Genomic DNA, 26,542 nt, shown 5'->3' with positions numbered 1-26,542 from the left:
ATAGAAAAGCATGAAATAAAACAGGACCTTCTGTACATATCAGTCTGACACAAAAAAATGTAATACCTTTGAATTTGGGGTTGCATTTATGATCCAGAACTAATTATTAGAAATAAGCTTTAGTAGTGGACCTCACTAATGGTGGCTAAATGCCATCAAATTCTCTCAAAAATGTTCCACAACTGAGTTTAAATCTCTAAGAAAAGAGAAGAAGCAATTACTGCAGCAAAGTGAGAAAATCTGGACATGCAGAGGGCCAAGTGGAAAACAGCTAAAACTGAAGGTTTCAGTTACCCTTTAAAGATTAATACCTTACTAGTATTTGAGCAGGTGGACTTTAGACAGATACTGAGATTACTGTAGTTTGTATCCTCTTCAGCATGTAGATATGTAACAATGAAACATGCTTGAATGAGAGGAGACTGACTTATTGCTCTGGTATTTCATTAAAGAACCTTTGGCTTCTTTAGAAATAAAGAGGAATTTCAGGAATAGACAATGAGGGACTATGATGATATCACATCTTTCCTTGGAACTTGGGGGCCATTTCAGCTGACAGTTTTCTTAGCACTGGCCATCAGCATTCTCCCGAACGGCTTTGTGGGCATCTACATAGTGTTTGTGGGGGACACTCCACCACACGAGTGTCTGATTCCTGAGGAGTACAACATCAGTGAAATATGGAGAGAGGCTGCTATTCCAATGGTAACTCAAGATGGAGGTTTAAAACGCAGCTCCTGCACCAGGTACAGAGTAGACACACTGAGGAACTACTCCAGACTTGCCTACATCCCAAATGTGGACGTGAACATGAGTGACATTGAGCTGGAAAGCTGTCTGAATGGATGGAACTATAGTAAGGAGACCTACCAGTCAACTATTGTAACAGAGGTGAGGGGTCAGCTTCTCCTTTGTATCCACATGTAATTCAGCAGAATCAGGGATAATAATAGCCATTGATGTAATTGTCCAAAATGGTTTAGTTTTCAAGCCAAGCAAGAGCTAGAAGGCACAAAGCCCACAGCATTGGCATGTGGAGCCATAGATGATCCAGAACTAATCATGGCCGGCTCATCTTCACTACATACAGCACAGTATAGTACAGTAGAAAACTACAGACCAAACCCAAATCAATGTGAGGAACAGCCTCACCAAAAAATAAATAAATATATAAATAAAAAATAAAAAAGCAGACCCTATATATTTATATATATATTTATTATGCTAATATTTATTAACTAAACTTAATAGCTAATTAACCCGTAGCTTATCCTCATTAGCAGAGCATCAGGCTACCCTTGGTGAATTAAACTTATATAACGATGTTACAGGGTAATGTTTTTTGTGAATACCAGAGCTAGTTCTTTCATTGTTCAAGTGGCTAAACACATTGACAATTGAATGGTTTTAATCTGTTTTGGGGACACTAACTTATATACAGCTGAAATACAGCAACAAAACACTTCAACTCACCTTTATACTCGTGATTGTACGTGTTTTGCTGCGGTATATTTACAGTGTTTAAATTTAACCGTTTTTTCCATGTTCTTAGGTACAGCTTAACATCTTGGTTGCATTGTCAAATCCCGCCCACTAATGTCAGCTAGCCAATTAGGCTTCAGTGTGATCAATCGGGCGGCAGTCAGTTTGATTGACATGGTAAACTACCAATCGGTATATTAGTGCGTCGTTCAGATACAAACAAAACATTTTTAAACCTATATTTATATTATTATTATTCCATGTCATGCTTTTTAATAGGGGGATTATAAAGGTTTTATGTGCACAACCCACACACTAATAGTCAAAAGTATCGACCTTGGCCTTGTCTGATACTGTTCAGCTTATAAAATATTTACCATTAAATCAAGAGTATTAGCAGGTAGTTTATTCCCCCTTTGCAGCATTAATAGCTTCTACTATATTCTTCTAGGAAAGCTAGATATTGGAAGTTTTCTGACAGGATTTGATAGCATCCTGCCTCATTACTAGGGTCCATCACTAATGTGATTAGTTCTGTATCATAAATGCTACTTCAGCTTATCCCAAAGGAACTGAATGATCCTTTGTCACTCTACTGAAGCAGTTCCACTGTTCCATGTCCAATTGTTAAGGTGCCGTATAGCCCTCGTAAACCAAGGTAGGCATGGTGACCTTGAGCTCATGTTCGGTTGCTCAAGACCATATTATTTCATGCTTTTCTATGGAGATGTACAAGCTGTATGTGAACAACTTAATGTCTTTGAAAAGCAACGTAGTCACTGTTATTAGTGCTGTCTGTAAATATGTATACAATACTGACATGGAGCAAAATATAATTCTAGTGTAACAGATATCCTTTTGATTTTAGTGGGATCTGGTGTGTGAAAATGAATATAAAGGCCCCCTTAGTTCATCTATGTACTTCCTTGGTGTTCTGATGGGAACCTTCATTTCAGGACAGCTGTCTGACAAGTAAGCAACTAAGACCTGCCCTTCACGAACATTGATGTTCAGTGTACATATAACATGGTATTTTCTCCATGCAGGTACGGCAGACGGCCAGTGCTTTTTGCCACAATGACAATGCAGACAGCAACCATTTTCATCCAGATGTTTGCTCCAAGCTGGGAGGTGTTCACTGCAATTTACTTTTTCGTGGGATTCAGTGGATTTTCCAATTACGTTGTAGGCTATGTACTAGGTACACAGCAGCTTTGTTACAGACTCTTCACAAAATCAGTTATCATTATATATATGTAATTTGTATTATTTTTGTTTTCCGTGAGAAGGTTCAGAAATTCTTAGCACAAAAACACGTGTGGTGTTCTGCTCTTTGGGTGTTTTTATGGCATCCGGGATTGGCCAGATGTTCCTCCCACTAGCAGCATACTTCATTCGCTGGTGGAGATGGCTAGTGCTAACCAATGCTCTTACTGGAATATTGTACATTCCACTCTGGTGGTAAGTGCTTGAAAATATTTAATACTCCAATCAATAAGGGCAGATTTAATTGGACCTTCAGTCTGAAAGTAACTGGAGTCAGGGAGAGCAGGATGATATTACATTATGAGTAAAAGTATGTAGCTACACCATCTAATGAGGGATTTCAGTCACTTTAATTCATCCACAGGTTGTATAATCTTCATAAAATGGGACACTCTGAAGCAGCTACACATAAACATACACCATTATGCCCAAAAGAACTCCAATAGGACTAGCAGGGAATAAAACCCCACAGCAGGAAACATGCTAGGTCATGGGTTCCCTTTTTCTCCACAGCTTGATTCTAAAAATGGATCACCAATGGGTGATTCCTTTTTTGTCTGTCTCCTTACTTTTGGGACACCTTGTAGTTCTTAAACTCACAAATGAAATCAGTTGGTCTCATTTCCCCAGCCACTCTATGAAGCTTGCTTTACCTTTCAGGTTCATCCCTGAGTCACCCAGGTGGCTGCTGTCTCAGGGCCGAATCGATGAAGCTGAAGCAATATTAAGACGAGCTGCACAGAAAAACAAAGTCACTGCTCCAGAGATTATCTTCGCTCCAGCTGAGGTGAGACCTTTATATTTACTCATATAAACAGATCAAATAAATGAATATTATATTTTACATGAATAAAGGTTTGAATTTCATTTTATTTAAATTTTGTTTGGGGGCGGCACGGTGGCGCAGCAGCTAGTGTTGCAGTCACACAGCTCCAGGGGCCTGGAGGTTGTGGGTTCGATTCCCGCTCTGGGTGACTGTCTGTGAGTGTGTTCTCCCTGTGTCTGCGTGGGTTTCCTCCAGTCCAAAAACACGTTGGTAGGTGGATTGGCGACTCAAAAGTGTCCATAGGTGTGAGTGAATGTGTGTGTCTTTGTTGCCCTGTGAAGAACTGGAACCCCCTCCAGGGTGTACTCCCGCCTTGCGCCCAATGATTCCAGGTAGGCTCTGGACCCACCGCGACCCTGAACTGGATAAGCGTTTACAGATAATGAATGAATATATTTTGTCAGTATATGCGTGGTATATATCTACAGAAGCCCTGAATGTCACGATGAATATAAGTATTAAAAGTACGTTCCTGAGACTAAGTTCCACTTTATTTTTTTTCTGCCTGTTATACACACCAAGAAAAGTTGAGAAATATTTATAGCATCACTTACACTATTTTAGCCATAAAAAACATTACTAACATTTTTTTCTACTAGCGAAATGAGCCAAAGGGGTAAGAAATTAAATGGTTAACACTGGTATGTTATACCAGTATGTTATAGTAGGCTACAACTGTACAAGTGATGCTTGGGTACATGTGAATTACAGGCAGAAATTAGTCTCAGGAATGTACTTTTTATTTCATCGTGCCCTTCCGGGCTTCTGTAGATATCAAAAGTTTCATTCATATGGAAATTATGTATGAGACAAAGACAATTCACCTGTGAAGGACTGGCGCCCCCTCCAGGGTGTGTTCCTGCATTGCGCCCTGTGATTCCGTGTAGGCTCTGGACCCACCGTGACACTGAACTGGATAAGTAGTTTCACACAATGTATGAATGAACAAAGACATTTGAAGACTATTTTAAATAGAGCAAAATTCACACAACATAATTAAATAGTGTGTGATTAACGGGGTGAATGTGTGAAATTATCTACATGTGTGAGTGCCTGGGTGCGTGTGTATTATTTTGTGATGGACTGGGGCCCAGGTTGTGTTCTGGCTTTGCATCCAGTGTTTTCTGGACCCACCGTGACCCTGAACAAGATGAAGCAGTTACAGAAAATGACTGAATTTACAAATGAAATTATAATCAAAATGTTACATGGATCGTGTAGGCAAAGCCAAGATTTTGAAAGAGAAATCACATCTGGATGACGTTTGGCTCATTTTCTGGTGTGTAAATTATTCTTTTTGTTTTGTGTATTCAATCAGATTGAGGAGGCAGCTACTATGAGAAAGAAGAAATACAGTATTCTTGATATTCTAAGGAGTTGTAATGCAGTTACACTATGCATTATTTGTTCACTCTTATGGTATGTTGTCATTCTATTCTGATCTTTATTTTATAGTCATTCTGACACCATTTTGGGTGGCACGGTGGCACAGCAGGTAGTGTCGCCATCACACAGCTCCAGGGACCTGGAGGTTGTGGGTTCGATTCCTGCTCTGGGTGACTGTCTGTGAGGAGTGTGGTGTGTTCTCCCCGTGTCCACGTGGGTTTCCTCCGAGTGACTGTCTGTGAGGAGTTTGGTGTGTTCTCCCAGTGTCCGCGTGGGTTTCCTCCGAGTGCTCCGGTTTCCTCTGAGTGCTCCGGTTTCCTCCCACAGTCCAAAAACACACGTTGGTAGGTGGATTGGTGACTCAAAAGTGTCCGTAGGTGTGAATGTGTGAGTGTGTGTGTTGCCCTGTGAAGGACTGGCGCCCCCTCCAGGGTGTATTCCCGCCTTGCGCCCAATGATTCCAGGTAGGCTCTGGACCCACCGCGACCCTGAACTGGATAAGCGCTTACATATAATTAATGAATGAAGGACACCATTTTGATTTTCATAGAGATGTATGGACAGACAAAGTGGACATGGTCATTATAGTGGACAAGGTCTTTGTTGCCTAAAACCTTGGGGATTTCTTTGCAAAATTTGAAAACTTCACTTACCATTATTCGTTATATTATTCATTATATTATATTCATTATATTATTCATTATATTAATTTGCAATGCAAATTTAAAAATGAAATTGAGAAATGCAAGTGAAAATGAAATTGAGCACTATAGAAAATAATCTTCATACAGCTGGTGATTGGCAAGATAATGATGTATACAACACAAAAATTCTAATCTACATATCTGTAGAACACTGTGCACTGTGTTCTACTGTCAGGATGGTGATAACTATGTCTTACTATGGACTGCTACTGAATACCAACAATCTTCATGGAGATCCCTACCTAAACTTCTTCATATCATCAGTGGTGGAGCTTCCAGCTTTCGTCATGGCTTTGTTATTACTCAAATACTGCTCTCGAAGATTCTGCCAATCTTCAACTCTCCTCTTAGGTGGAGTCATTATCCTTTTTGTTCAGCTTGTCCCTAAAGGTAAAGAAAATTTTAACTCTATATCCAGCATATTTCATAAAATATTTAGATTTAACCACTTGTACCAGCACAACACACTAACACATCACCACCACATCAGTGTCACTGCAGCGCTGAGAATGATCCACCACCCAAATCATATTTGCTCTGTGGTGGTCCTAATGTAGTCGTAATGTTATGGCTGACTGGTGCAGAGTGTATACTGAAATATGTATACTACTGTGTAAAGGAGAGGCTATAAGTACAATTTAAGATGTTTTTTTCCAGATCTACCGGAGTTGGCAATCTTCTTGGAAATGATTGGGAAGTTTGGGATCACTGCAGCGTTTTGTGTGGTTTATGCAGTGACTTCAGAGCTCTTTCCCACTGTAGTGAGGAACATGGCCATGGGAATTTGTTCCATGTCGGCAAGAATAGGGTCCATCATCTCTCCTTTCATTATATTTCTGGGTAAACAATACACTGACATTTATTTTGTCTCAAAGGTTTCTTTGATTATGTGAGACTTACAAAAACATAGGGGCATTCATTTAGCATATTTTTGAATGTTAGGCTTTCTCTTGCTCTGCTTATGGCAGAGAAGCAGCATCTGGAGTTGTTTAGACAGTGGAGAGGGATTCCAAACATTAAAAACATGAAAAGAGTTGAGGATATTGCTTTAAACCCACTCCATAGTTGGGTAATATTGACTTATTTTTACTGTTTCAGATTACTTAAGATGGAACTGACTCTAGGTTCTGGAGACTGTAAACACAAAAAAAAAATAAACGACTCTTACAAATGAGTTGCTGTGGTAAATAGTTAACCCCTTCCTGTGGAAACTTTGGCCCAGCCCATGTTTTGTTTTGTTCTCCCCAAGAGACAAGACACAGTACTGTGTACGCAAGACGGCAGCGTGCAGTATGAAAATTTAGGAGAAAGCAACCATCCAAATATTCACTTACCAGATCAAATGTATACAATGTAACAAAACAGGAATATTCCAGTGTCCTCCATCTCAGAAAAGAAAGGGCTGATTACTGTCTTGTAAAAATTTTTCTGTTAGAGACATTTGTAGCTGTTTTGTATGGAAGAAAAGTTTCCATTTAAAAAAAGGCACCAATTTTTTTTTTTTTTCATTAATATGCAAGTTGCTATCTCAATATTTCGAGATACTATCTAGTTATTTTGAGATACTAAGTCAATATATTGAGATACTAACTCATTATTTTGAGATACTAAGTTAATATATTGAGACAGTATCTCATTATTATTATTATTTTGAGATAATAAGTCAGTATATAGAGATTATATACAATCTCAAAATATTGAATTAGTATCTCAAAATAATGAGATCCTACCTCAATATATTGACTTATTATCTCAAAATAATGAGATAGTATCACATTATATTGACTTAGTATCTTAAAATAATGAGATAGTATCTCAGAATAGTGAGATAACAAATTGCATAATAATGTAATATAAAAACTGGTGCGTTTTTTGTATTATTGTATGTGGCTTCCATAGTTTTTAAGTGCACCTGTAAATAATTATTCTATATACTTCCTCATTATCCTAATCTTCAAAGGACAAACCACGTATGTCTCATTAATTGTTTTATCCCACTTTTTCAACAGGCACTTATTACAAATTCCTCCCATATCTGTTGATTGGAATCTGGGCTGTGTTGGCCAGCCTCCTCTGCTTGCTGTTGCCTGAAACCTCAGGAAAAGTTCTCCCTGAGACCATCTCACAGATGCAGAAAATAAAAGGGTATGCTACAGCACTTGGAAATACATTTTGTATTAATCTCATTCAGAAAATCAACACAAAATATTTTTTGATTGGGGTTTTGTGTACGATTGCATTTCTGAATGACTGATACATGATACCTTATCTGTTTTAATTACAAACACATTTGAGTTTTAAGTGTGGTGTTTATATTTGGATCACTTTGTGCACAATATCTCACTTGTCTTCAATTACTGTTATAATGGTTATCCATTATTATTTAATTCTCATGCAGGTTGAAGATCTTAACGAAAAGTGATGCAGTACATAGAGCTGGAGACAGAGGTATAACACTTAAAGAGGCAAAAATGTAAAAATATACTAATATTTTCATTTTAATATCTCAATATGTCTACTTAAAAAATTAATACCAAGAGATGTCATTGTTCTGAAGAATACAATTTAGTCCAGCTGCTGTCATATTTCATTATTTCTTTTCTAATGTTTTATATGAACATCAATCTATGTTCAATAAATCAGTGTCATAGTTAATTAAGATTATGACTTTCTCTTATTTGTCTATTTTATTGAGTGAACTGCAGTGAAGAGAGGGGAGCAGAAGCTCTAATTTTTAGCCTGTTTTGCTCACTTCTCTTTCCTCTCTGTTTTCTTTGTTTTTACTTAGGGTTCTTGTTTCTTTGAGCTCTTTGTGCTTAATTTGCTCAATTAATTTTGCCTTTTTTTGCTGGCACATAAACAATAGGCAGAAAAAAGTCTACCCCAATGAAGAAACCTTGGGAGGAATAAAAAATTAAAAAACGCTTAAGGAATTACACCAAGGTAAAAAAGATACAAGGTGGAAAAAGCAGGTAAAAATAGTCAATATCCAGGGCTAAAAAACACAGTGTAAAGTCTCTGTATATACAGTAGGATGCCAGCAATAAGGTAGCACAGCACTATCAGGACCACTGGTGGTGCTGAGGGGTTGTGACAAGCTGATGTTCATGCAATTTACACGGAAGCGTGGAGCAAAATGAGCAACAGCATATGAGCTTATGGCCATCATGTGCTAGAACTGTATAAACCTCCTAGCACTGAGCTGTGCAGCACTAGAGCCATGCTCTCTGAAATGAATGAGCAAGAACCATGAACTTTTGGATGAGTTGGAAATTTGCAACTGGTCCAGAACTAACTATCAAACATCAGGTCCTTGTTAATAAACTTGTGGCCTCAAAGAAATGTTTCAAAATATAATATAAAGCCTTGCCAGAAGAGTAGATGTCCATTCAGTTTTCTCAACCTTTACACTAATAGTGCTTTTCCACTGTATGCCATCAGTTCGACATGATTCGGCATGGCTCAAAGGGGTTTTCACTGGTTCCTTTTCCACTAGCACAGCTTCCCCATGAAATTTCAGAGTTTTCCTTGTTGGTCATCCAGCTTTAGCTGGAGTTTTTTGTCAGCCACAAATCCAAGGAATGTTTAAACTACTTCAAAACACTACAGTGTAATGCTGCTGTGAATCAGACAAAAACAAATGTGACTGCTGCTGTAACTTGGAGATTTTACAAGTTAGTTAGTTTGTGCTGGAGGTCTGTATTTCATAGTGATTGACAATTTCTCTGCAGGATTTAAGCGTCACATTTTCCATTTTAAGGAAAAGCAAAAGAGCCGAGCTGAGTCAAGTATGGTCTGTACAGTGGAAAAGCACCATTAGCTTTACACTTAACAAACTCTAACTTGTTAAAATTATTATTCATGTATTGGTTTTCTTATTGCCTAGTCAAAGATACAAATAACTCTAGGTTAATTTTCATACTGAAAAATGGAAGCCCTTGGTCTGGATTCTGAACGAGTGACGATTCTATCTAGATTTGTCCCCAATTAATGAAATTCATTCATTATCTGTAAGCGCTTATCCAGTTCAGGGTCGCGGTGGGTCCAGAGCCTACCTGGAATCATTGGGCGCAAGGGAGGAATACACCCTGGAGGAATACACACACACACACACCTACGGACACTTTTGAGTCGCCAATCCACCTACCAAAGTGTGTTTTTGGACCGTGGGAGGAAACCGGAGCACCCGGAGGAAACCCACACGGACACAGGGAGAACACACCAACTCCTCACAGACAGTCACCTGGAGCGGGAATCGAACCCACAACCTCCAAGCCCCTTTTCTAAAATATGCACATTTTATTAATTTTATTCTGAAGATGCAGGGATATAACACTATTTAGACTTTATGAAGTTTGGAACTTTTGCTGGTAGCATTTTTGAAGCTCTGTTTAAAGATACGACCCTAAGCTAACCCCTCATCTCACACCGTGTTTATTTACTGGGCATTTAGGGAAGTGTTGGAGCGAAGAGGCCACATTTCAAAAATCCCCTAGTGCACTATGTAGGGAGTAGGCAGCAAATTAAGACACACCTTCTCTGCCCAAAGCACTGGAACCCAAAGCGAAAGTAAAAGTTACGAGACTCGGAATCCACACACGAATTGAGTGTGGCTTTTTTCTGTTCTGCGGAGAGAATCTGGATTACTCGGTTTTTTGTTTATTTTTTTTAATGATCATTTAATGATATAAATAACATACGCGATGAAGCTCCGGAGCGGACGCTTGGATATGTTTTTACGGTAAGTGCATATTCACTGCTGCTCTTCAGCTGTTCGTTATTGCACGACAGGTGATGGAGGGGGTTAACGTTGGATATAATTATATGTTAGTCTCTAGCTAAGCTCAAAATAGCAAACATAGGGGCAACGGTGACTTGTAGCAGATCTTTAAATAGTTAATTGACCGAAATAAAGATAATCCGTCTCTGTTCCCTTTGTGACAAAGAAGCCTTGTTTGATATTTTACGGCAGAATGTGAAAGAGAAAGTGTGACTGAGATAAAAACAGCTCTGTGCAGCTGTTAACCGTCTTTCCTCTTTAACGCTTCACTGAAGAGGCCCGTTACACCTCGGCAGGCCTTGGCCTGGCTTTTTTTAAATTTACATTATTCTTATATAAAACAGCTAGCCTTGTTTCTGTACACAGCACATTCACCAGTGTTAAATCAACAATATTAGTGTTAAATTAACACTGTTAGTGTAATCATTTAACACTCTCACTGTTAAGGAAAGATATATTTGCTCTTTAGGGTCGACTGGGCAGTTTTAACGTTGAATTTTGTGCTATTTTTTCGTTGCTACGTCATAATATAAAAATGTTTACTTTGCTGTTCTTGGTGTTGTTATATGTTTATGAGCATATATAGCTTGAGAATATGTTTTTATGTGCCAAAATGAATGTTACTATCTAGAAAGTCTAGTTGAAAAAAAACTATAGATATATTCTAGGTCTGAAGATAATTAATAAAACTGCATACTGGACAGGTCACATTGACTGAAAAGCTCTAGCTCAGAAATAGTACATTCCAGATGTTCAATAATTGTACTGTTGTCTGCCTACAGTCATTTTTACTCCTTACGCCCATGCACATCTGCCCTGAGTACTCCACTCAGATTATACAAATTGTGGCAGTTAGAAGAATTCACGGATTTTAAGAAGCGGCTACCATGTTCTGTCAGCAAGTGTGTCCAAACATTTGACTGGTGCCACAGGGAAGCTTGTGCAAGCCTGTTCATATTTTTACAGCATCAAATTACCATCTTGGATCCCAGTTCAGTAAGTCAACAGTAGGAGCCAATAACACGAAGCTGCGCTGGGTGTTGCCATTTTTATCGCACACTGTTAAAGTCCTAATTCCATTTAAGTGAATATATACCAGCATTCAGTGCAGCCTTGCCTTAACTTGCTACTGAAGGAAAACTTAGATGGTTAATTTTGTTTTGTATTTATACTTCTGAGATGAAGCGTAACTAACCCTTTGCTGCAGTAACAGGTTCTACAATCAAAGCTGAACCATTACTGTGCGGGAATGGTTACAATCATCAATATAATCCTAAGTGAGTTCTGGTTCTGATATTGGGTGATGAGTTCCAAACTTATTGGATGTCGCTCCATTCCGGAAAACACAGCCCACGACTAGTGGCACAGCTCTCTTTCTCCACGGCCCACCACTTTACACCTCTCTAGCCAATATCTGACATTGACAATGGTGAGTTTATGCTCATGGGCAGCTGCTTCAGAGTCAGCAGTCAGATGTCTTGCTTTTTTTTTTGTGGACGTGGTATTAGCCGGCTGAGAACAATTGAAAATTCAGTTTCCACATTGAATTTTCATAAATTATTTTTTTTCCTGATTGCTGTAAAAAGTTTTATTGTTTACTCTCTAAATGAGACAAAGGAAACAACTTGGATTAATGTAGAAAAATATGGAAACATTTCCACTTGAATTCAGAGACTACAGTTCAACACACGAGTGAGGAAGTCAGGGATATAAAAACAAATGAAAGGGGACACAATAATCTATAAAGAATGACTAGGTGCAGCAGTAATTGAAGAACACAGTGGTGCTGACTTTTATTTTGTACTACTCTATTTTTTTCCCCTTTTTTTTTCTTTATTAAAAACAGTCCCCAAACAGGCCAAAAACTACCATTATTAGCTTTACACACACACACACATATATATATACATAGTCCATCAAATTATGTAATTTGAAAGACTGTTTTGTAAGATATGAAACACATTAAGCTTGAAGTGTATATACATTAAGCTGATGGAAAAAAAAACTAAGCGATGGAAATACATGGGTGTCACACAAGAGCTCTCAGACACACAACCTACAGGCAGCAGCTTGACATATTCCATCACAATCAAAATCAATGAATTGGATTTGTCAGTGCATCAGTGAAGCCAATGAAGTGAAGCCAATTTATATATACATTTATACACAGTGCTGTGCAGAAGTCTTAGGCACCTTAGAAAGTTATTTTTATTTAAACTAATGTAAGCGTGGTGCTTGTATAAAATAATATATAATCACAGTAAATACAAAAAACTAAAAACAAATAAGAAGTATAAGATACAGCTTTTTCTATAAAGCAGTAAGTGTGAGTGAGTTTGAAGAACAACGTTTTGTTCAGATTCTCATTTATTGCTATGAATTTGTTAAATCAACAGCACACATTATTTAAAATAATTATTTATTAACCGCTAAAACTAGGTATTGGATGATAACCTCAAATAATACGGACTCCCTGATGTAGATCTGATGTAGATAGATAGATAGATAGATAGATAGATAGATAGATAGAATGTATAATTAGTACTAGATTAGTAGTAGAAGCTTTACATTTGGTGCATAAAATGCAGCCCAGTCTGCTTCTCAGTATATTTCAAATGAACCACTATAATGCAATGTAATGTAAAGATTACATTAATATATTAATCACATATCATGCATTCCATAAAATTCTCAGTGAAACAGTGGCACAAAGGTAAAAAGAATAAATGCAAACATATATAAATCTGTAGATCCTTTGAGCAAAAATTTTTATTAAATGTTATTGCAGTATTACACCACTTGGTGTCAGTAGATGCCTTTCTTCTTTTTTTTTTTTTTTTTGTAAATATTAGTCTCCAGCACATTTAAGTTATGTTTAATTACCTCTATTCTAATATTTAAACCTAGTTTTAAATTTATATATAGTGCTTTTATATAGTTTTTATACATTTATATTTGTGCAGTATTCTCCAAACAGGATGGCTTATCTCCATTGAAGACAGGAACAAGGCCACGATTGTGCAGCTATTTCAGTATAGGTACCAATAGACACCAATAGAGGGCGCTGTAGCCCATGCAAACATTTGTAATAACTCGTTTTTACAAACATCCAACAACAATTGTTGGAGACCTGTTCAGCACTGTATTGTTTGTCTGGTTGTGTGCGTTTTCTCTTCTGTGTCAAGGGTGATTTCAGTTTATGTTTGAAGATAACAGAGGCACCATTGTTTTTACGATAAAAGTAGTAAAGGAATGTGTTTTTATGCTAGGTACCAGGTGCTAAAAGCTTGCAGGTTTGTCTTGATCACATCTATCTCCAGATAGAATCAGTCTTAGCTGTTACAATGCGCTTGTGAGCTGCTAGTCAAGTTCTGGAGATTAACAAACTTCTTTTTCCCCATTGAGTTACATTTCACAAATTAATCTAATCATAGCAGAGGCTGTCCAAAACAAACAAATATTTGTGGTGCTAATAAAGGTGCCATTAGTCAGATTCTTCTGAGGCCTTTTTTTTAATATGGCGTGCGTGCCATCTGGCATTCTGACAAACAAAAACAACACTACTCTTACAAAACTTGTCACGAATATGCAGCTACGACTGCTTTAAGGTTAGTGTCCTTCCAAGGATTAATTCAGAATGATCTTTGTGAGTGGACACATTGGGCCCGGCCAAAAACGTTTTTTTATTTGTATGTATGTATGTATTCCTACATGTATTCGAGCATTAGCAGGTCTTGGGTCCCTGCAAGCAAAGAATGAGTGAATGTAGTAAATCAGTGGGAAATTAAAGCCTTCTGACTAAATGGTATGTTAGGTCTTCCTTGGAATAGGCTGAGTGTTTTCACCTGGGCTGATATGAATCATGGAGGCTTTGCCTCTGGGAAAGAGACCTAGCAGTGGTTTTCTTAGGAAATCGCTGACAGTCTCTCTTAGGAATTCCTATTCAGTTCACATCTGCTTGTGTTTTAGAGTGGGTTTTGAAGTTTTGGTGTGTTGATGATGTAAATTCTCTGGACCACTGTAATATTGTGTAACAGCAGAGTATAATTTCAGTTTAGTAATGCTGCAAGGCAGGTTTAATTCTCCTATCAGTGTCCACGGGTCCATATTTTCATATCTGCTCTACAGGTCTCTGCTGACCTCATTTCCAACAGCCAGTATAATTTTACCCTTGGTCTAAAAGCGCATGTTGCTCCCACCGTCGCTCGTGCCTTTACCTATTGTCGCTCTAGCACTTACACGTGGTCAGATTTTGGAGCCATGACCTTTCAGAAGCTGTTTGTTGTCTAACTGAGGAAGGTGTTTCCTACCACACAGGAGGAAATGCATGCCAGAGACAGTTCGTGGGTTAGTATTTTGCACACCTTAAAGTGCAGGTTTGTTATTCAGGTAAATATTAATTTTGACATAAACAATGCGGTAACCACAGCGAGACAGTAGCATGACTAGCATACTGTGTGTTCCAGTAATGGGCAAATGAATGTCATATCTGTTAGACAATGATGGGCTTTGATTGAAAGATATATGTATAATAAATGCTGTATGGTCCGCCCCATTTTGTATCTCAGCCAAGTTCTTGCTCAAATGTAAGTTAATGTTCGCAATCTACTGTTCTGTATTTAGTTGTGAACATAAGAAACTGAAGGAAAAGTGTGGGCCCAAATGCAGATGGCTAATGTTTAAGGAGATTAAAGTGTGTACTCCTGATGCAGAGTGTACAAAACTATTAATGTAGCACAAGGGAGTTGGCGCTGGACAGAAATTACTCAACTGCTTGAGATAAACTCCGGGGGTAACTGCATTATGTAAGGCCTACATTAATCTTGTCTTGTGGCACTAATGCCGTTGCGATCCCTTGCTTATTGTACCTTGACTCCAATAATGTTTTACGCCACTTAGACCGTGCAGCCTTGCTGATTCGCCGTATTATGTTTCATGATCTACCAGGGCACTAATGCCATCAGCTCTCTAAGGCACACTGCCAGTGCTTCAATGCTTCAATAAACAGCACTTTGGTGCCGCTCCCCACTTCCGGCGCAACACATATTTGGAATCTGAGCTGAAAGTGGAGGAGGATTTGGAATGATTAATGGGCACTGAAAGTTACAGTCTTTGGTCGAGGAACTTATTTACACAGTCTAGTTTCGTTATGAGGAGGAGCATGGTTTCCAGCACTGTGGGAAATGCACGTGAGAATGCAGGCCTGCCAGGAGAAGTTTCAACCACTGTTCTATTGCCAGGTTTGGCACATTTCCCAAGAAAAGGGAGAAAAGTGAAAAACTATAAAAAATAGCCCTCACCAGCTTTTAGGCATTACCACATTAAAACACACAGCCTTCTAAATATAGTAGATAAAGTTAATAAAAACGTATGAGTCCATGATTTTTTACTGCATAACACACAGCACTGCTGATGGTCTACGTGCAGCTTAAAACATTTATTGCAGGACTGCTGTTTTTATTGCGCCAGTGCCCGGTTGCAGACAATGAGATACAAGCAGGTCACAGGAAAGCATCCAGGGAAGTGGGGTGGTTTCCAGCTCTGCTAAGGGAGTTTCTTGTAAATGCCCTCGTTTCTCCTCAGTGGCGACTCCGCACGGTCATATGCTGAACTACCGTTTGAAAACAAATCACGTGATTTACAAGAAATCCAAGCGAGGCTTTAGAGCAGCCACTGACTGGGAGCGCGAGTTTGTCAGTTGAGAGGCATGTCCTGAGGCATCTTCACCGCTAGCACTGACAAGGCAATTTACAACTGTCATTCACAAGCAGTTGACTGAGAACTCATGTAAAGGCCTGTGTTTAAAGCCATTTCCGTTCGCTCATTTGTTTTAGCAGGACGCTAGTTATTAAAATACATTCTGACATCAGATACTGAGAGGAGATTACACCCAAAATAAAGCAACAAGCGGGTTGTTTGATTACAAACAGGGAATATGTCAACAACAATTGCAACTGCTAACCCTGCTTTTTTAAATCGACCTTTAAGGTGTATATATATATATATATATATATACATTTTTTTTGACCTAGACCTAAAAGTCCAGTTTATCATATAAAATGTAAATGATAATCAGATAATCAGACATGGTCTGATGTGGTCCAATGTTGCTTTGTTGCTTTAAAATACATTTTCACATTCTTCTGCAAATATTCCATTTTGAAAACCCAATATATTTTTCAGACAGTAGCAAATATAGACTATAATCCTCTACAATAATAATGCAAAGGTGCAACAAGAACAGTTTTGCACATGTCAAGGGAAGGTCAAGGCAACTGCTGGACAAATCTCCATGGGACACTTACTAGAATCACAAACTAGAATGATGTAAGCACCTCCGCTAAACTGACAGTGACATGACTCCTTAAACTATTACAAGCTGCAGGAATCCCCACGCCAATATAAAAGAATTTTGACCCTTTAAGTTAGAGGTGGACGACACGACCAAAAAATGTTACATCATTATATTTCAAGACATATTCGTAATTCACGATTAACACTACTTTAACACTATACTTTGTCAGAGAAGTAGTAGTGCCACATAAAAAAATAAATAGTCATTTGACATAGACTAGGTTCTAGATTCAGTTGAATAACTGTCCTCTTTGTCAATTAAAGAGTTTTTTTTGTTTTTGTTTTTGTTAGGGAATGTATAATAATGTTAAAATGTGGTCATATTAACCGCACAATCTGTGAGCATGTTTGTGTTGTGGACATACCCGCCTTGTCTGCAAAACAGCTGTACTGACGTTGGCCTCATTTGAACTCCATGAGCATAAACTCCACACTGATGGATCAGATTCCGGTAGCTGTAGTAACTGAGTGGTTTAGGAATGTGGTGTGTGTAATATTTTAAAATCTGAAAGACTGAATGGTGAAGAGACTGCAATCCAGTATGAATTCTGCTCCAGCTGTACTTAACACACATGCCCTGGACAGTCCATAATGTTTTACCAGAAATCGTTAATAAAACAACAGCATGACTCATGACTTAATACACACACAAACAACAAAAAAACACTCCCCACGTTCTTTAAATTCTTTTAATGTGCTGAGCTTAATCAAACTAAGCTAAATGTCTTCTTCGATAAAAACAACCAGGGACATGCCCTGTTGTTAAACAAATCCAGAATTGCCTTTTATTACATTATTACATCCAAATACGGGATGGGTAATGTTTAACTTGTTCAGATAAACTGGGTCGTATTATTTGGTGGATGTATCAAACATATAACAGTAGTTTTCATTATAATGAGAGTTATTGAACATGCACTAAGAAGGTGCAGCACTAAGAACATGGGATAACATTTATACAATATATATATATATTGTTTACAGGGCGGCATGGTGCTGCAATCATAATGTCGCTGTCACACAACTACATGGACCTACGGTTATGGGTTTGAGCCCTGCTCCCGGTGTTTGGTGTGTTCTCTCTGTGTCCGTGTGGGTGTCTTCCGTTGGTAGGTGGATTGACTACTCAAAAGTGTCCATAGGTGTGAGTGAAAATGTGAATGCGTTTTGCCCTATGAAGGACTGGCACCCTCTTCAGCTCATGTCCCTGCCTTTGTGTCCAGTGATTTCACCACGACCCTGAACTGGATAAATGGTTACAGACAAAAAATGAATAAATGAACATGTTTATAAAACTCAGAGGTCCATTTTGTCCAACAAAATGATGTGATAAAGTGTTTAGGAGATTTTTTTTAAATACTAGACAGTGCAATACAATGTAAAGCAAAGGGAAAGTCAAAGTAGGTAAAAGAAAATGATAAAAATATTACATTTACGTTATAAGGTCTGTGAGATGGAGAAAATGCTAAAACAGCTTTGAAGACTTCAACTTTGGAAGTGTGAATTACATATTATCTGGAAGTGAAAGAAATAAACGCTGGTCTCTTGGATAATTGTGAGGGAAGGGAGAAATTCTCTTGGACCAGGTATAACACTGTTTTGGTAAACAAACAGCAGGGGTTCTATACGTATATGTACATGATGCATGTGGTTGCTTTCATGTGTTAAACCTGACCAACCTGAAGCATGAGACTCATGTAGCATGTGTGACTAACCAGAATGAGTCAGTTATAGGCTACATTCTAGGGATATTGACAGATGTAGTCAGGGTGGGTACAGAGTGGGAAATTAGTCTGTGCAAATTATGTGTACGTTATCTGATTCTTAATGAGGAAAAAACCCTCATGAGTCAGATAAATGAAGAGAAACCACTGACGTATTAAAACGTAATGCCTTTACGGAGGCTCCCCACTTACATATGGGTATATGATTGGGGTAATTGTGAGCATGCATGTTTGGGGGGCAGCCGTGTCCTAATGTTTAGAGAAGTGGGATTATCTAAATGTTTCTGGATATTTGCTCATTTAACCTGAAGTGTTTACAATTATTGAAGAGTATATTGTCCCTCAATTGCTGCAGTAACAGCCTCTGCTAATGTTGGAACAATTTTTTGAGGATTTGATGGCATTTGGCCACAAAAGCATTGGTGACATCTATTTTTCCAGAGAGCACGGTTGCATCGCTCCCCAACCCAGTGCCAGATAACTTTACACCCCTCTTGCCAACTATTGTCATTGAGCATGGCAACCGTAAGCTTATATGCAGGCTCCACTTACATATAAGGCTTTTCACGCTTTCACAAAAGAACATCTTTCTCCACAAAGGGTACCGCTTAAAATATAGCACACTATCCATCCATTATCTGTAACCGCTTATCCAATTCAGGGTCACAGTGGGTCCAGAGCCTACCTGGAATCATTGGGCACAAGGCGGGAATACACCCTGGAGGGGGCGCCAATCCTTCACAAAGTAACACACACTCGGTCACTTTTGAGTCAATAATCAACCCAACGTGTGTTTTTGGACTGTGGGAGGAAACTGGAGCACCCGTAGGAAACCCACGTGGACACTGGGAGAACACACCACACTGCTCACAGTCACCCGGAGTGGGAATTGAACCCACAACCTCCAAGTCCCTGGAGCTGTGTGACTGCGACACTACCTGCTGCGCCACCGTGCCGCCCCCCATTAGTGATATTAAGGGATTAACCTCAAACTAAATATAATTAACAGAGAGTAACTAAGATAATGAGTATTTGTCTTTGACAAATAGTGCCCCCAAATAAGCAAAGGCAATTGATAGACTCTGTTTCTATTCAAACTGACTGTATTTGTGATGATTATTACCCAGTGGTTATTTGCATCAGCTCTATCAGGGCCTTTCCTCTAATCGAACCCAGTCAAGGCTAAAGTTCAAGAACTTTGCTTTAATGACTTTTGTGGTAATCTGTTAATTAGGTGGTTGAGCAAAATTCAAATGTTCAAATTTGCATTGCAGTGACACCGACACATTGTTAGTGTGTGTTATACTGGTATGAGTGGATCAGACACAGCAGTGTTGCTAGAAGGTTTTAAGCCACTCAGTGTCACTGCTGGGCTGAGAATAGTCCACCAATCAGAAATACCCAAATGATACGCACTCTGTGGTGGTCCTCTGGGGGTCCAGACCACTGAAGAATGGGGATGGATAAACAGATGGTCTGCAGTCTGTAAATGTAGAACTACAATGTTTCCACAGACCATACAGGAACACTTTGTAGTTTTATAATTACAGACTATCGTCCATTTGTTGCTCTGTATAGTTTCCTCCCCTTTCACCCTATTCTTCATGGTCAGGATCAAAACAGTACCACTTCAGAGCAGGTATGATTTAACCAGTGGATCATACCCAGCGCTGCAGTAACACTGATGTGGTGGTGATATGTCCGTGTGTGTTGTGTTGGTACGAGTGGATCAGACACAGCAGTGTTTCTAGAGTTTTTAAAAGCCCTCGCTGTCACTGAGTGCTTTACTCAGAATAGTCCACCAACCAAAACTTTCCAGCCAACAGTGTCCTGTGTCCACTGATGAAGGACTAGAGGACAGCCAACACAAACTGCAGGAACAGATGAGCTACACTCTCTGACTTTATGTCTACAGGGTGTGTCTAAAAGAGTGGACAGTGAATGGGCACAGACATCATACCTGCTCTGTTGTGGTCTTGGTACAATTAAAGTACTCAAAGCAACAAATGGACTATAGTCTGTTATTATAAAACCACAAAGTGCTCCTGTGTGGTCAGTGGAACTCAGAGAATGGACAGTGAGTGTCGAAACAAGGCGGTGGTCATAATGTTGTGGTTGATCGGTGAACAGTTTGTGGACAGTGAGCTTAGAAACAAGGTACTAATGTTATGACTGATAGGTGTAAATGCATGCCAATAAAGCACTGTATTCTCTCTTCTTCAGGGGCATTACTTTTCTCTTCTGAATCTTTAAAATTGTGACAATAAAACAAAGCTTGAGATCATCGACTTCCCTAAAAGAGGCATTGTATGGTGAGGATAGTGCAATTCCTATTTATCAGAACACACACATCCACCAGCAGTGGGTGACATTCCAGACTTATGTGTGGGTGGTGCAGTGTAGTGTGTAGGTGGGGGTTGATTGAGATGTGGAGGTTTTGGGCAAGAGAAATGTGTTTCCTCTAAGTCGGTCACACTGTTTGTGTAGGAATTCTTGTTTTAGGGCACTTAAACAGCTTTGTGACCTGTGAAGTGCATCTTCCTCGTTTAAACAAGGCAACAAATTCTCTCCAGATGACGTTTTTACTTTTAGGTGAAATCCTGAAGACATAAGGCAGTATTTCTTCCTTCCAGATATGTAGTCAAACAACATGTTTGGTTGTAACTAGGAACACGCAACTAAGAATATATGTCAGGACTGAGGGTATTTGAATATATACATTACATTTCACCACAGAGACATACGTTAAATAAAGATATGATTCCTAAATAATGAGTTGATTAATAAATGTACTATCATTGGTATCAGTTTAAGGTATACACAGATCAGCCATAACATTACATTACGAAGCAAATGGACAGTGAGTGTTTCTACAAGGAGGTGGTCAAAATGTTATGGCTGATTTGGTGGTAGCCTATAGCCATATCTTCATTTTGGTCATTAATTTTGTGTTAAGTGATCATCCGTGTATCAACTCTTAGTGTGTTGGGAATATTACCCTAAACATGTACTTAAAGCCCTATTAACTGGTCAAAATGACCACGACAGGTAAAAACGAAAAAGGAAAAAAAGTTTAAGTACATTTACAAAAGTAAAAAATCTATTTACTAAAAATTCAGTGTACTTAAAGAACTGCTTTGAATGTTCGTAATACACACATCATCTTTAAGAAGAGGAACTGAAATCCACTCCGTAGGGTACAGTGACCCACTGAGCCATACCACAACAACATTTATGAAGAACACAGCAGTATTAAGGGAGAACTCAATGCAAACACAAATGCCAGAACAGAATTACAACCCGAGAACAGAACTACAAACACTGGAATACAATAGCATTAACTGAAAGGCTGCATTTATAAAATTCTGCATTGAAGCGGCAGTCACACCGCAAATGTCCCAACCACTAGTGGGATGTGCCAAATTCGACTCCCTGCCATGAGATTCGCCTTATCAGGAGCATGTGTGCATCTTGCTCCATAGAGATATTACTCCACATTTTAAGTTTCTAACATTAATAAACATTAAGTTTCTTCTCATTAAAATACATGAGAAGGAAGGAAAAAAAAACAGAAATATTGCAACCAATACTCTCCTGAGAATACATTTGCATAGTTTTTATTCTAGTTTCCATCCACTGGAGCTAGTAATGTATATATATATATATGTATATAATGTACTTACATATAGCTTTACCATACCATATTTATAAGTATATCCTTATATAGCTATATATAATTAAAGCATATATAGCTTTACTTACATACCATATTTGGTGCATAAAATGCAGCCCAATCTGCTTCTTAGTATATTTCAAATTAACCACTATAAAGCAATGTAATGCAATATAATGCAATGTAATAATTGAAATTTGTCACATTATATAATATAAACTATCACACCTATATGAAAATGGACAAAATGTGACAAATTTCATAGCCTGATGAAATTGATAGGAATCTCATTGCCCAGTTTTGTCAGTTATTGGACAGAAAGAGGAAAAAAAAACAGCTTTACAATGTTATGTTGTGTGATATTTGCATATGTTAGCGCTAAGCTAATGGCTCTGCATGTAAAGGTGTTTTAGCTGCACTATGTTGAACATTCAAGACATATAAAAGATAATTCATGTTTAAATTTGAAGCATGCAATAGATAACATTTATTTAATCTTGTGATTTTACATTTTAAATGTAAATCTTGGCATAAAGCTGTTGAAACTAACTGAAACTTTCCATATAATGTAGCTATATTTCTAGCGTATTCCAGAGATTAGTTTATTTATTTATTTATTTGAATGAATAGCAAAACTAACCTATTTAATTATACCATTCTTTAATATTTGATTAATGATATAATGGAAAAATAAATCATTTTACATCTAGTAAATTACTAGGACCAACTAAAGAAATGTGAATATATCCTTTAGATTCTGTTTTTAGCCTCAGGGAAAGAAAATAAAATAGAAGCTTTGATAAAAATATGTTATGGACTTTCATTTTTATTTATCTTTCTTTAGTGTCCTCCTGCTGTTCAGGATGATGGTGTTGAAACAATTTCCACCTGTTTTCTGTTGTTACTTGGAATCGATAGATTTAAATAGATTATAACAGGCCATTAATGTTTGAACATTTAAGGCCAGTTAACAAATCACTGCAAGGAGTTTCCACATAAATGTAGAATCTCACAACGTTTTTTCTGTGCAAGAATGCACTTCAAAACATGCTGAAATGGGTAGATAAAATCATTGCATACTTTCTCTCTCTAGTCTTATGCTAAACTGCAAAACATAGCATTAAAATTGCATTGGCAAAGCCACAACAACCAGATGTTTTCCCCGACAGAGTGAAATTATAGCCATGTATTTCATTGTGTGTTGTGTTAATACCGTTGTCAACATAAAGTTCCCGTCGCCAAGCCAAACACTACATATGAATAGGTGGCACTGAATGATGATAATCAGGCCGGTTAGTTCACTTTGAAGCATTTACTGTAAAAGACGTTTAATTTTCTCCTCAGTTCATTCGCCCCCATTGTCTAGTAAGTATTTTTACCCTGACTTTTGTGATTCGATACTTTCCCACTAGGCACTTCAAATTGGATTTTTATGAAGCTGCATTACAGCACTATACAAAGTAATTAAAACTTGAAAATTCTAAGATAAAGCCTTTCAAGAAATTCCTTCTCTTGCTGTGAATGATTTTAAGAACCTAATAGAACAGACTTCGTTCACTCACTCACGTTTAACAATTTGCTCCAAATTGGGTGCCATTTAGTGCTTCCTAACTATTCCTTCCTAAATATTTTATGTACTAAATGCATTTCACAGAAATATGTGCATAGAATAAATACACATATAAAAAAAATAAATGCTACAAGACAAGCTAAAAATGCAAACAAACATGACACATCTGAAGCCCAAGAAGGTCCTTTGTACTGCCCAAAAATATAATCACAAGCATACACACAGTCAAATATGATGTCATTATTAGCAATGCCTCCAGTATTGATATTATTAGTCACAAATGTAGACAGTCGCCCATTTTCCAGTGTCAATTTGCTTGGTTGATATATTTAAAAGTGAAATATAGACCCTCCTGTTCGTTGTGTTTTGATAGTTCCAGGTCAGAAAGCCTTGTTTGTATATGGAAATCATGTCTTTTACACTGAAACCAGGTCTGATGTAATGGGCTTTTGTGGTGTTGCACGGTATGGCCTTTTGGGATTGTAAAGTATGCCAACTTTGCTAATCAGGAGTGATAATGCATATTGCCACGTTAAAATGGTAGATTTCACTTATTATTTGCAGGATTTTGAGTGAAACATTGCATTTAAACAATTATCTATTTTCAAAGCCAGTTTAATAACTCAGGTTCTTTGCTATTTTGCCTGTAGAAATAATGAATTTTGTTTTAGAAAAATTGCTAGCACACTGTTGGAGAACAAAAAAACCCATATATTTTTTTCCCTTGAAAGTCACGGTGTCCTCCCTTGAATGGCAAGATGCAATTGTTGCATGCAACCTGAAAGAATGTGAAAGTACAGATATCAGATATTACCTACAATGATGTTACACCCAAAAGTAATTCTAGTGAAATCACAAAAACACATACATAAAAACTCAGTGGAACACGTACGCAACTGCTTTTGTGTATTCAAAAGTGAACAAAAATGCACAGACACTGGCACTTCTTGGTTAACCACAGAAAGTGATTGGACTGATTTTTGAAAGATGTATTCATTTTTTCCCACAGACAGAAACAGTTTTAGCCCAAGCACTGGTTCCTATGTTACTGGCAGAGACAGAACTTACACTGAGGCCTGTTGATTGCCAAGCATATTTCACTTCTCCCTTTCGCCATTAGAACCAGCTCATTTTAGTGGACAAAACAGCAACAGAGTTACTTGACCTTTTTTTTTTTTTTTTTAAAGCCAAGCCATGCTTTGTGTATTTCATTTTCTGCCTTTTTTCAAACCACTTCCAATAGTGTCTTTGAATTAAAAAACTTGATCCAATGAATCACAGTACAGTAACGTACCAATAGATTTAAATAACTGAAAATGTCAGAATGCGCTTTTTGCAAATATAACGAAAGCACTATATCACTTATATGTTCATGTCTTCTACAGATTGAATTCAGCTATTTTAACATGCACCCACTGCTGACACAGACATTAAATAGCACAAACCCACACAACATAAGCAACAGAGGTGGACGCTGTGGCACAGTTCACAATTATCAATTGCAAGCATGGGCAAAGAGGCATAAACAGTGTCTGGGGTGACGGACCTCCATCCATTACTTCTAAGATGGATTCGTGTTCGTTTATGCGACAGAATGCTATGTTATTCCTCACCGCAATATTCCCAAATCTAGTCTAAAGCATTTTCAGAAGTGTAAAGCCATGTTTTTCCTCTAAATACCCTTCTTTTCCCTGGAAATGTTGGGTAAGTGGATGAGTAAGAGCCCACAAACATTTTGCCCTGTTGTTCTTCCAAGCCTCAATCATGTGGAATGTACTGAAATGTTGAAATGGCTTAGATCGGTTTATTAGCCCTCTTACATTTCCGTCATAAAATAAACGTAAAACTCTGCACCTAATGGGAATAATGTGATATTAAATTTTACAGCATTATATATGCTGCCTTTGTACCTATAATAATGTGACATTACTAAGTCACTGGACACAGTCCATTCTCGGGTGTTTACCCTGCAGGTTCTTGTGTTTTACCAAGTAGTAGTGTAATTAATTTGAATTAGCTCAAGGTATGTATTGTACATTCCAAGTTATTATCGTGACATTCAAGATCTTTATTAATTTCCAGTATAACAAGCGCGACTGGCTAATTGTACATGTTATGCATGTTGTGAACTATGCATTCAACTGCTGAAAGATGACAGGCCTCAAACCTGCAACAATAGCAGGACACTTAAACGCAAATCCAGCAACAGGAACCTATGCTGTTTATTTAGTATTTAGTACATAAAATAGTTTATATTTTATTGTGCTGGTGATTACTACTAACAGATGGGACTTGATTATAATGCTAATAGATTCTAAAGGTCTGTTGACTTATCAGTTGGCATGAAATCATTTTCCAATGAAGATTCTCAGTGTTACTTAAGGATATGCACTATATGCAGACAGAAATTCTTTTCGCCTCACAATGCTGGGCATGGACATCTTGCATAATTTTCACAGGAAAACTTGAAATGTGTGATCAACTGCTGCATGTGAGATTAAAATCACAATACTCAGTGCTTAATGTGGGCTAAAGTGGTTTAAAACCCTCCCAACATTGGTGTGTGAAGTAGTGGAACTGCATTTTCTGGAGTGATGGAACTCAAAACTTACTCAGGACACCTTGTGCGCTTTTACACTAGGCAACTCTGGTACCTAGTCCCCAAAAGCCTGTATTCTTTTTATATATGTATATATTCCAGCTTTCACCTTGTTCCAAGCAAGCAGAGTAGGCGCTAAAGGTGATGTGTATACCTTGCAGAGCCGCTGACTGGTCAG

The 26,542-nt window shown here is 38.0% G+C and overlaps 2 protein-coding genes across 3 annotated transcripts in view; both read left to right on the top strand.

Annotated features, from left to right (window-relative positions):
- Positions 1-498: 498 nt before the first annotated feature.
- Positions 499-8,180, top strand: LOC136668166 (solute carrier family 22 member 4-like). Its single transcript, XM_066645496.1, has 10 exons — positions 499-891; positions 2,351-2,454; positions 2,529-2,683; positions 2,772-2,943; positions 3,409-3,535; positions 4,893-4,993; positions 5,840-6,054; positions 6,322-6,504; positions 7,674-7,809; positions 8,063-8,180. Exons 1-10 carry the CDS (start codon positions 499-501, stop codon positions 8,139-8,141), a joined length of 1,665 nt encoding a protein of 554 aa, XP_066501593.1. The 3' UTR covers positions 8,142-8,180.
- Positions 8,181-10,243: 2,063 nt separating this feature from the next.
- acsl6 (acyl-CoA synthetase long chain family member 6) overlaps positions 10,244-26,542 on the top strand; it is a 93,486-nt gene continuing 77,187 nt past the window's right edge. For both annotated transcript variants that reach the window (XM_066646195.1, XM_066646194.1), the window contains exon 1: positions 10,244-10,405. The gene's annotated coding sequence lies outside the window, so the exon portion shown is untranslated. The remainder of the gene's footprint in view (positions 10,406-26,542) is intronic.

Source organism: Hoplias malabaricus, chromosome 15, assembly GCF_029633855.1.
Source record: "Hoplias malabaricus isolate fHopMal1 chromosome 15, fHopMal1.hap1, whole genome shotgun sequence".
NCBI lineage: Eukaryota > Metazoa > Chordata > Actinopteri > Characiformes > Erythrinidae > Hoplias > Hoplias malabaricus.
This window is presented reverse-complemented; position numbering and strand designations above follow the sequence as displayed.

What these genes read in the sequence shown, in the direction of transcription:
- LOC136668166 (XM_066645496.1), top strand. Translation starts at nt 499, where the DNA reads ATGAGGGACTATGATGATATCACATCTTTCCTTGGAACTTGGGGGCCA. An exon ending in TCAGGACAGCTGTCTGACAA is followed by an intron (nt 2,455 to 2,528) that starts GTAAGCAACTAA and finishes TTCTCCATGCAG; the next exon opens with GTACGGCAGACGGCCAGTGC. An exon ending in ATTATTTGTTCACTCTTATG is followed by an intron (nt 4,994 to 5,839) that starts GTATGTTGTCAT and finishes TTCTACTGTCAG; the next exon opens with GATGGTGATAACTATGTCTT.